Below are 12008 nucleotides of genomic sequence, written 5' to 3'. Positions count from 1 at the left end.
CCTGCAGACAGAGATGGGAGGGAAGCATCTGAGGTTTGTTACAGAGCTCGGCCGATCAGGAGAGGAAGGAAGTCACTTTCTCCTGTTCAGTGTGAGCGTGTGAAGGAGTTGTGAGCCATCTGCTCCACAGTAGCTGTGGTGACTGCTGCTGAGAATGGGAACATGCGGTCTACTCTGTCTCTAAGTACACTGAGACTGGAAGAGTTATGGAAGACAGAGAGGCGGCCTAATCCGCTGTCTGCAGATGGTTTAATGCTCCCAGTCTGACCATGAGATCTGCCTCAATCGCAAACACATAGTGTGCTGAGGGAGGATTGCAATTGATGAATCCCCAGGTCTTTTCTCCTTTGAGTAGATGTAAAGCCCTGGAATATTTACAGCCATGTAGGGACTGTCTGGTAACCTGTATTCCTCCTCTCCCCTATCTATCCTGCTGGATATCCCCTCAGATCCAATAAGTGGGTCCTCATTCTTTCAGAGAGAGGAATTGGTCACAGGGGTGTGTGAGAGATGGAGCAAAGGAGGATGTAGAAATCCATAATAGAGCAGCAGAGACCCTTCACAGAGGCCCACATAGAATTTATATGGAAAAATAAATATGAAACAGGAACCAACAACTCCATTTCCTCTTCAAGGCAAGCTTATTATGTCTGCACTTTGTTTGTTTTAAGTGTTCCACAGCAAAGTGGCTGCTAATGAAAAGTGCTGCGGGGTAATTAGCGCTAATATTGCTGAAGCTTGGTGGAGTCACATTTAATTTACACATTATTTCCTCCAAAGCATATGAACTTCCCAGAATGCTCTGAGTATCGTTCAAATAAGGATCAAGACTTTATTTCGCTATAATTGATCGAGTTCTCAGTTGTTGCTTTAGTCGTTCAGTAAAAAGACCCCTGTGTTGACAGCACAGCAGGGAGGATGCTACCAGCCAAAGAAGCTTATGCCTCCGCTGCAGAGTTCCTTAATGCTTTTTTTGGGGGGGTGGCACAGGGGGTAAGTTGGGTAAGTGACACTGAGGAAGTGTGTGGGTGTATAAACGGCGCTGTCACTGAGCTGGTTGGGTCGGGTGGCAGCGCAGCAGGGGAGCTGGCTGGGGGTCTGAAGCTGAGCTGCGGAGCGTGTCACTCCGCTGGCCCATTAGTCATTCCCAGCCTCCCCCTTTTCAGCGCCTCAAAGGGACTGATGTGCACACACTAGGTGGTCCTGATGCCACCCTGGAAGTCCCAGCTCTAGTCGGCTCCAGGCAGACAGACGGCGGACACAAAGACACGAGGATCCACATGTAGACATAAATCGCATCCCATCTCAGCGAACAATAAGGCACCCCTTGAACAAACAGGCAAGAAAACAAACAGTCTGAACTGTCTCAGCCACTCAGGATCCACTAAATGCATTTACCATGGTGATGCTGTATGTGATTAACACAGATGAGGTCCAAATAGGTCTTATATCTGTGTTTGGTAATGTACTGATAATATCTGTACCCCTGCATACGGTGTAACCAGAAAGGGTACAGTGATACATAAAGTTTGGAAATCCCCATATGTGAACATATAACATGTTAAGCAGCAGCTCATCTCTAAATTGTCCGTAGGTCTGAGTGTGAGTGTGAGTGGTTGTTGGTCTCTGTCTGTCTCTGTGTGTTGGCCCTGTGATGGACTGGTGACCTGTCCAGGGTGACCCCGCCCCTCACCCAGAGTAAGCGCCAGCACCCCACGCAACCCGGAATTGGATAGCGGCAGAAGATGAAAGAATGCACACAAAAAACTCAAAAAAAGTAAAAAACCCAAAAAAAAGCCCCCGCCCTCACACGGAGTGAGCTGGGATTGGCTCCAGAGGTAGAAGAGGTAGAAGATGAAGGTGATTATATGTTAAGTTATATTAAATTAACATTTGAGCTATGTTCCTAAATTAAGACAAATCTTTCTCAAAATAATAAAAAACTAATTTTCACTTTTTTTAATCTGGCTTCCGAAAGATAAATTTCAGTTTGCTTTAAAAGCTGGAGGTTGGGTGTATGGTCAAGTAGGTCTATAGTGACGGTTGCTGAGTCATATTGCATATTTTTTATTAAATTTGGCTGTAAAGTTATTGTAAGTGTCTAAAAAAGGAAAATTTAAAAATATGCATTCACCTTTGAGAAGGTCCCCACCTTCAGATCATCACTTTCCTGTCTACTGTCAGGTTGTGCAAAACTGGCCTCAAAAAACATACCTTTCCAGAATCAGGTTATAGAATCCTGACAGGTTATGGAGGACGAAACTCTTTAATTATATTTTCACATTATTTTTACATCTTCCTGGAGATTACTCTTTGCCTTGTTATGACGCAGCCGTGTGAATAACAAGAACGAGAGCACACAAAATAGGACATTAATGTTTTGTCTCATGGCAGCAGAAAGAATTTATCACCTTCTATTTAAATGTAAATACCGTGAACTGTATGTGTTGGTTAAATCTGCTGCGTTATGCGTATCTTCAGCTCTGATCAGCATTCATGCTGTAATGTCCAACAGCCTGAGCATTAAATCAAAGCTCTTCTCAAAACATGGTGTCACCTCTCCAAACCGCCGTCCACAACAGAGCAGAGCAAGATTTTTCAATATGCTTTTAAAAGCCTGAGTGAAACCTTTCTGGCTCGAAACATCATGTCTGTCTTGAATTATGAGCTCAGCAAAACAAAATCCTCAGAACATGCAGTCTTTACCCAGAGGACACTGGATTGTAGTGGAGCGTGGATTTTTTTAGATCCCCCAAATACATGTCTTTGTTTTATGGTCTGGTTGCATACACAGAAACCTCTTACCAAGTTCATGAAGGCTTATGTTGCAAGAAAGACTGGCGGCGACGGAGGACAGGCCAGTTTTACATGTATTGTTCTCCGTGTGCAATCGTGACTCGGTTACAGAATGGCTTTGGAAATGCCACGGGTCCTGTTATCAGTGTTGGTGTGTTAGCAACATTAAGTGTGGCATGCATGGACAGCACTTCATCAGAAATGAAGGTTTTCGGTCCTATTGCACAATGCGTCATGAAAGCCTTTGGAAATTTATTACACATACTATTATAACATAGTCCTTTCCAAAAGAAGAAAAAACAAGTGGAAAATGGCAACCGCAAGGCATAAAGCACTTTGGACAGAGTCAAGACACAATAGTTATTTTATGAAAACTGTATGTGAATTAATAAAAACCTTAGTTATAATCTGGTTGCATATAAAGCTAACATGCTGGTTTTTTCAGGAACAGGCATTACTCTGAATTCATTGGATTCATTTTGACTTAGGTGACTGGGCGGCCTCTCTCTTAGCAGACGTGTCGCTATTATTTATCCCGAAATACTTATGTTGTCAGGACACATTGGACTTGATTCAATCATTCTGTTCACCAGTTCTTTAGAATCAATTACGAATGACTAGAGTATTAAACATTTTGTCATGTTGTTCTGATCTGTTCTAATGCAGTTTTACTGTAGTCAGTGTGAAAATCATTGGTCCATCTGAACAAAGGAATAAAGGGAGATGGACCTTCTTCATGTCTTTGTGCTGGGCCTGTTAGTCAGTGATGAAATATGTCGGACCACTTCAATACTGTCGTATCTGTTTGACGTGTTGGTATGTTGAGATTTTAGTCGAACAGAATATTAATAATAGTGACAGTGACAAACCAAAATATAAAATGACAAAATCCTTTTTCTGGCACATTTCACTTCATCCTGTGAATATGAGCTGCCACAGAGAGCTCTGGTGTCAAACTCCTGAACAATTTTAACTGAGGCAGATTTGCAGGCTGGTTAGTAGTAAAAATATATGCCCCAGTCCCAGTGAGGGAGGGAGGTTCCTGTCCCAGTTCCCACAAAGTCCATCCCCAGCTTTGGGGTACTGGTTGGGCAGCAGTTTGTTTATTTAGGGTCTTCACACATTGATAGAGTGTGATGCTCTTAATATTCATAAGAAAATGACGTGTGTCTGCTTTACATCTGAATGTGCTAATTGAAACCGATTGTTTTTCTTCTGGGTCACCACGGCATGTGAGTCCCTCTGCACGAACCATTTAAATTTCCCCTCTGTTCTCCCGAGCGGTACTTAAACACTGATATGTTCTAGATGACTGAGACTCATCAGTCCATCTAACTGGCACTCTGCTCCTGATGGGACTTCGGGCATTCCATCCCGCTTTAACACCAAAAATCTTCCTAAAAGTTCTCTAACCTGCAACACACCGGGCTCCTACAGCTTCACATTTCCACCCCGGTATCCTTATTTTTTCTCATCCTTCAGCTGCTCCTTTTGTGAAATTTTTAGGAAATACCATTTGTTGAATTGTTTTGAGTCTTGTCTTGTGTTGGCTATTTGCAGAACACATCTGAAGGTCGTAATGTTGTTAAGGCTGTTGTGGGCCCGAGGGAGAATGACTGCGACCAATATATTCACTAATATGAATCCAAACAAACAAACCACAATGAGAAGAAGACACTCACTATAGCGTCAATTTATTAAAAAAATGTTTTCAGAGGACAACCAAGGTCTGTTTTGGTGTTGGATGCTTGTGAATTGGCTCTCTCATGCTTTATTCACCCCCCAAAGGCAGACGTTCTTGTTTGCCTACCAGAGAGAGGTCAATGGTCAGAAGCATTAGAGGTGTTCCTATCCAAATATAAACCGTATTTCAAGGAATTAATATAAAAAATGAATGAATTTCAGTCTACCGTTGTTATGTGAATATTTGGTTAGTCAAGTTAAACAGACGGTGGCTTCTCCAGTCAGGCGCCACTGACACTGCTGCAGAGCAAAACGGCCCACAAGATGATGCAATTAATGGAGCTCATGAAGGAGACGGAGCTTTATTTTTGTAATGGCTGCTGTGTTCAGTCTGATATGTTCGCGTTTCTTCTTTTGTTGTTTCAGCTTTTGCACCTCATGTAACCACGTTTTTCCAATTCAAATTCTTTTTTATTAATTCCTGCTGGTTCCACAGTTTTTTAATTAACCTAAACACGATTGAATGAAAATCCGCCACATCTTACTGCCAAGCCACCTTGTTTCAGCTTTATAGTAACGATTATGTATCATAAATATTGGTTATGACACATTAACTCTGCAAACGCAGCTTGTTTTCATTACTGTTGTTGTACAATATGTTTAGGTAATGTAGTGGAAAATGAAACTCATCAAAACAGAAGTCAACAAAACAAAACCAATCCTAGAAATAGTCACGTCCCCAGCTGTTGTTGAGTAAATACATAAGCACAATCAAGACCTTCTTGTCTCAGCTTACAAATGAAACGGAAATGAGTGATGCCCCCATGACACTGGCACACAGTGATGAGCCAGTGAATGAGTTCAGGGGGGAGAAAATACCAGAGTGAGGGAGACGGTTCAACGATTACAAGAAAATCTATGACATCATACAGAAATTCTTCTCTCCTGTCACATTGGCTGCTGCTGAGAGCTGAAATGAGACTCAGATGGTTAGCTGGTCTGGTCTGGCCTGGCCCAACCTGGCAACCCAGGGGAGGCTGACGGCACAGTCACCATTAGCAGAAATGGTGTCACTGGTCCCAGTCAGCCACATGGACAAAGACCGGTCTGTACTCTCAGTCTGCATCTCTAAATGCATCTTGGGAGTTTAGACCATCGGTACTCAATTGTAGACCAAACAGGGAAGCAGATCTCAGATGTGGAGTGGTTCTGTGAAACAGACGGCGGTATTTGCGGCGTATGGTACTTTAAAGGGTCTGGTTTCCTCCAGTTTGTACCAGTGTCTCCTCTCCCTCTGCTGTCAAGTTGGTTCTACTTGAAACAGGAAAGGCGTTGCTTTTTAAAGGCAGCCCTGTCTTCACTGATTTGATGTGTCTGAACTAGTAACTCCCAACTGAGTTTAGAAAGCTGAAATAGTTTTTACATAGATTTGAAAATACACACACACACACCTTACGCGCTTACAACAACCTTAGTTACATTTCAATACACACACACGTATAGAGTGTCAAAGTAAACAGAAAATAAAAGTAGATGAATGACTGGGACAATAACAATTAAAGGCGACTTTTCCTGTGATTTTGACTTAAGAACGCCCACGTGTGTTTGCGCTTGAAAATTTCTTCCACCATTTTCATCATCAAGCCGACTGGTTCTTCATATTCAGATTGTGCACTCCCTCTATTTTTAGAGCTGGTGCAGAGAGTACCAGTATGTGCTGCACAGACTGGGAGCAGAGCCAGCAGGCAATTGATACAATCAGATCCTAATTCAGCTAACTTGTGGGTGGCAAACATGTCGGTGGTGCCTCTCAAAGATTTCTGTGTTGGTTTGATAAAAACTAAACAGTGAGCTCCACACAAAGAACATGGAGAGCTTTCCAGCAGGACAGATGGTACCTGACTTTGTGATCAAAGATGCACAGATCTAGATCTCACAAGACAGGATGGCGTGGTGAAATTACAAGTCTCTCTTAAAAATGTTCTTTCATATCAAACACATCTGAAGCCAAAAGAAAAGAGAAGCCCGCCAAGTTTAAGAACAGGCATGGGGAGGTGCTGTGCGTTCGAGTGCTCTCTGAAAGCAGATCAAAAGTGCAAGGAAACAGCACTGATTGAGCCTCCAGCTGACTCTTAGTCGTTGTAAAACAGAACATCGGATGGCCGGGTGACAGCAAAAACATGGCTGAAATTGAACAAGTGCAAAATTACACGTATGAGTGACTGAGGCTACCATTTTCAGCTTGCCTCAAAACCCACTTGGCAAGCAGGAGTTTCCCACAGTTCCCTTCACAGCCCATCAGTCAGGCCGGAGTGGAGCGGGGGCTTGACTGTCAGGGGTCAGTGCTACACTGAACATGGAGAGAATATGAAGCAGCTGCTTGGGACAGGCGAGTCTGACGCGTCACTATATGTGTGTGTGTGTGTGTGTGTGTGTGTGTTATCAACCTTCTGTGCTCCTTCACATGAATAATTGTGGGTAATGGTCAAACATTATCATGCATTAATATATTCAAGCCTTTTTCCATTTTTTCCTTTTGCATGTTTCAGAGACATACGAGTGTGGAGACTGAGTGGAGCAAAAAAGCTGTGCTTCTTGGCATATGAGGAACTATACATAATTATTGGTTACGTGATGTACTGTGAAATATGCTAATGCTATGTAAATAACGCTCAGTAATTTAATATAAAGTAACAGAGTAAAGTTAATAGCTTTTAGTCATATTGCCAAGACAGCACTGTTGATTATGGGACTATAGAGGAAACAAGACAGACATTTTAAAAGACCACTCAACAGAGGAGGAACACTGCCAGACTGAGAGAGACACCAAGTGACCACAAGCATCTCTGTTTTCATTCCGTATCTCCGTGCAGTGGTTTAATTGTCCAACCAGACATGTTAGCCATCTCTTTATACTAAGCCTCCAGCTCTGAACGTGACAGGACTATTCACAGATCAAACCCATGATACTAACAAGCCAGTCGGGCGGGTGGGCGCGTGGGGGGGGGGGGGGGGGGGGGGGCAAACAGACCCCGGCCCCAGCCCCGGTGTTATGGACATATTTGTACGACGTGCAGCTCCTCTCTATAGGAATGTGAAAGCTGCTGCAGCCAACATAAATGCCTCCTGACAACATGATGGCAACCCTGCATGCAAAGTCATGGGAAAGTGACTTTGTCTGTGCTTCCCTGATGCCTGCAGCCTGCAACCTGCAAGTGAAACCAGCTACTCTCCCTTAACCACACCTCTCCTCCTCACTCTGCTCTTAATGTCCTAATGTCCTCCAGCAGGGAAGACAAATCCAGGCAGATCATTAGCACGGACTGCTCCTCATCCCCTCTGCCAGACCATATAGGCCAGCGCTGAATGGAAACAGCCCCTCCCCTGTCTCTTCCTCTTTCATGCTTAGGTGTCAGGCCACCCTCATTATTTCCTCTTTGGAAGACATGCTCAGCCTGGCTTCTCTGAGGTTTTATCTGATGACACCGCTCACACAAAAAGCAGGATGGTGAAAAAGGAGGGAGGTTGGGGGCCTCCCACTGACAGCGAGATGGATGCCACAAGTGACAACCTTTTGTTTTAGTAAAATACACTCACATGCTGGCTTTGCAGAGGCCAAAGGCGGAGGCCAAGGGGAACAACTTGTTCACTTGTTCCGTTTGGTTGAGCAAACCATGGCACTGTTGGAACTTGTTACTTTTCCAGGTTTGCTACGCTGTAGTTCATGCTGGGGGGGGGGGGTTCTTGAGCTGTTGATATAAGCCCCCCCTCTCCTTTCCCCTCCCTGCTCTGTTGAAAATAAGCATCAGAGAAAATACACTCGCTTGTTGCTGCTACAATAAAAACTCAGATCTGGCTTCAAATGACCTCGCAGCTTTGTCCTCCTCTCTGAATAGTTGACTGGCTCTAAAGTGGCAGTTTATACTCTACGTGCCAAAAATGTCAATAAAACCGCCCTAATCGCCCATCCGATCTGTAATAGCACCTGCTTATGGAAACACAACACGCCCCTGCAGTCTATCTGTGCAGCTGCAATGTTTCCTTCCTTCCAGACCTACTACGGTCGGAAACACAGGTCGTAAGGCAATTACGCATTCGGACCGGCGCCCTGTGTTTGCTGAAATGACTTCCTGTGCTTTCTCTCCCATTCAAACTCCTCCCGGCTCTTGATGAAATATTAAAAGTCGACAAATTGCGACAAAATACAGCTACAGCTCCTAAATTTCTCTGTTTTATCTCCACATGAAGGAAATGAGGCAGCGACTTAAACACTGCGTAATAAAGCAGATTAATATGCGGCTGAGAGTTTTCTTTTTAAAAATGTCCCATTGAAATAAATAGATATAAATGTCAATTAGATTAGGAGAAAAAAAAAACAATTAATTTGTTCAAACGATGCATTTTAAAGACTTGAATTTTATTGAGGCCTTAACATTTAGTGGCCATTATTTTTTTACAACCCAGTTAATATAAATTTGTATCCGTTTTTTTCTGGAGTCTAGTTTGTGTCGGAAATTAAATCAATAAATCAGATCGCCAAATAGATAACAAATTTATTTGTTTTCGAATAGATAATTTGATCCAAAAGAGGCCAAACATTTCATTTGATAAAACCTCAGATCTCTGCACTTTAAAAGTCAGAGTGGGCCTTCGTGTCTCTGCCTCAGCCGGGATTTATTTTCACAATCAGATGAGTTAAGTTTGATTTCAATTCAGATCTGTGCCTCCTTATTTATTTAGATTCATGACAAAATAAATAAAAAAATATTCTTTTTGATGACAATTAAATCTCTTTTTCACGAGTCATTTCGAATTGGAAAAAAATGTCAGTGTTAATTTTGCAGTAACGAACCAACTACTGACCGGCTCATCATTATTGCGCGTAAAGTTTAAACGGCGGGTTGTTGTTGAAATGGATCATTTTACATCTGCAACTATTGTATAAACAGGATCAAATCATTTTCTCCAGTATTATTTTTAAACGGTGAGGGACCTACCGATACACTCGTTGGCCTCCCTGGCCGTGGCGCGCTGCCAGGGTCGGTCGTAGTGGAAAGGTTTGCATCTGTCGCACTCCGGTCCCGCCGTGTTGTGCTTACACTCACACACCAGATTCCCTTCTCTGTCCTTCACGCACTTCGACGCGTGCCCGTTGCACTTGCACCGTCCCCCGACCTGCAGGTCCGACACGGCGTAAAAGTAGGAGTCCCGGGCCAGCTCCGAGTCGTCCTCGTTCTCGTCCCCGAAGGTGTGCAGCCGGCTGAAGATCACCTTGATGTCGGTGGCCGTCACCCAGTCCTGCAGCACCGGGGAGTTGTCGAAGTCGTGCGCCGACGGTCTGCCGTCCAGGGTGCTGAAGGCGATGAGTCCACCTGTGAGCGGGTGCATGTCCGTGTGCGAGTCCGTGCAGATGGCCTCCTGCTCGTTCTGCTTGGTGATCGTCGCCTTGTTCTGCCTGTTGTACATTTTCTTGCACTGGGTGGAATAAAACTGAAACGGCACCCAGGACTTGCCGTAGTCCATGGACTTGAATATGGCCATGGACTCGGGTCTGGGTGAGCAGAACTGCAGGCTCACGTAGGTGACCTCAAACTTTTTCCCCAGCGACAAGGTGAGGGTGACGTTCTGCGGGTACTGCATGTAGTTCTCGGACTGCCAGCAGGTGAGGTTGTGCGGGTTGTTGAGGTCCGTCAGGTAGGCGGGTGGATGGGACTTCTTGGGGTCCCCGGCGTCGCAGGTGTGACAGTCCCTGGTCCTCTCCTCACCCCGCTCGGCCACCACGCAGTACCTGGCGGCCGGGCTGCCGCAGCTGCTGGACACGCGCACGTCCTTCCCGAACGCGGAGTTGACGAAATCGGGGATGCATCTCCGCGGGTTGCCGTTCTCGTCATAACACGGGTCCGGAGGTGAAGACTGCGCTGCGAACATGCTCAGCCCGTATCCTGCAAACACCCCGTCGGCCAGCGCGCAGACTGTCACCAAGGTGAGCCAGACCTCCAGAACCCTTTGCATTGTAATCCGTGCACCGCAGGGACTCTGCAGAAATGTGATGGAAACACAGTGATCACAGTTAACGACACTGGAAGTAATTGTGACAAAGTGCACACTTCAACAATGCGCGGGTGACATATTTAGACAAACTTGGACTCTCTAGCGAGGCGTGTAACACTGAATGTGTGTGAAATATTCTTACAAGGCAAAGAAAACTCCACCCAGGACACTGCCTCCGAACACTGTCCTCAGCCTGAAAGTGGAGCTCAACTCCTGAGGATCAGGAGAACAACCTATCCCGTTTACGCAGGAAAAGGAGCCGCAGCTGGATGTCTTCAGCTTTCCCCCCCGTCTTTATTCCTATAATAAAAATAAGATATGGCAAAAGCCCAGCTGGCTCTGAGTCTGCCTCTGCCCGTGTGTGTCCACTCAGTCACACCTCTGCCCACCTCTATCTCTAGCTGTCCCATTCCCTCTGTGGTGTTGGAGGAGAGGGGGGTCCACTGCTGGAGAGGAGTCGGAGCCTCTCGCCTGTGTCTGCGGAGGGAGGAGGGCAGCGACATCTGCTGGCGCCAAGGTGAGGCTGCATGTCGATAACGCAGCGTGCTGCAGTTGGAGCTTGTCATTTGAAGGAGAAAAAAAAAGATGAGATGAAACAACAGGGTAGGGTTAGATTATCACCAAAAGGGTTTAGACCATTAAAACCGATAAGCTGATGTGTTCAAAGAGAACTATCTGCTGTCTTGCATTTGAAATGAGTCTCTGCCTCTCACTTTTCCTGACATGAGAAAATTTTTTCTTTGCCACGTTGCAGCATTTAATGTACATTTTGCAGCATTTTAGAAGGAAGTAAATATGTGTCATAAACATTTCCTGAACTGGTGGTCTGAGCCTGATTGCATTAATTCACACACTATGTGTGATATCAACCCTTTAAAGAGGAAGCAGCTATTATTGCATTCAAGCTGTAACGCCAAGTAATTCCATGTGCATGCAAATAAGCAGACTGTGTGTTATTTCTGCAACACAACACAAACATGCAGGTATGTCTCAAATAAAGAAGTGAAATGTTCCAATTCAGTAATTTGTCTGTGTTGGCTGAAAAACGTAACATCACACTATAAGAATTATGACAAAACCTTATTGAGAAGCTGAAGAAGGTGTGTGGTGATGTGACAGCTAATCCACGTGTCACAACATGTCTGCACACGTTCACCTTCCAGCTAAATTATTAGAACTGACAACTCACGTTAAAGATGTATATGTAGATGCCGCATAAATGTGATAGATTTGAAAAGTTTAACTACAAAGCAGGTAAAGGTTAAGGCAAGGCTAATTGAAATAAAAAGTGGTTTCATTCAAAAATTGTCTGTGAAATTATAAAATAATGAGAGTGAGTAAGTTGATGTGTAACTTCCTCATTGGAGAAACTGATCTGTGTTACAACCATTCCTGGTCTTCCCGCCATAGAAATCAAGCTCGCCACACACGAGGGCGTGACACACTTTCATGTTTTTTTTGTTTGTTTTTTTTTTAAT

General features: G+C 44.5%; 1 protein-coding gene across 2 annotated transcripts in view; it reads right to left on the bottom strand.

Moving 5' to 3' along the window:
- The window catches only part of ntn1b (netrin 1b), a 41536-nt gene extending 30642 nt beyond the window's left edge, over nt 1-10894 (bottom strand). The window contains exons 1-2 of one of the 2 annotated variants that reach the window (XM_029509030.1): nt 10673-10894; nt 9477-10515 (exon numbers count right to left, since the gene is read on the bottom strand). In XM_029509030.1, the coding sequence (XP_029364890.1) occupies nt 9477-10491 (1015 nt within the window). In that variant the 5' untranslated portion in view covers nt 10492-10515; nt 10673-10894. Of the gene's footprint in view, nt 1-9476; nt 10630-10672 lie in introns of those variants that run through there. The other variant, XM_029509031.1, reaches the window with a different exon arrangement.
- Nucleotides 10895-12008: the final 1114 nt, after the last annotated feature.

The sequence above is a fragment of the Echeneis naucrates genome, chromosome 8 (genome assembly GCF_900963305.1).
Source record: "Echeneis naucrates chromosome 8, fEcheNa1.1, whole genome shotgun sequence".
In the NCBI taxonomy this organism is placed as follows: domain Eukaryota; kingdom Metazoa; phylum Chordata; class Actinopteri; order Carangiformes; family Echeneidae; genus Echeneis; species Echeneis naucrates.
This window is presented reverse-complemented; position numbering and strand designations above follow the sequence as displayed.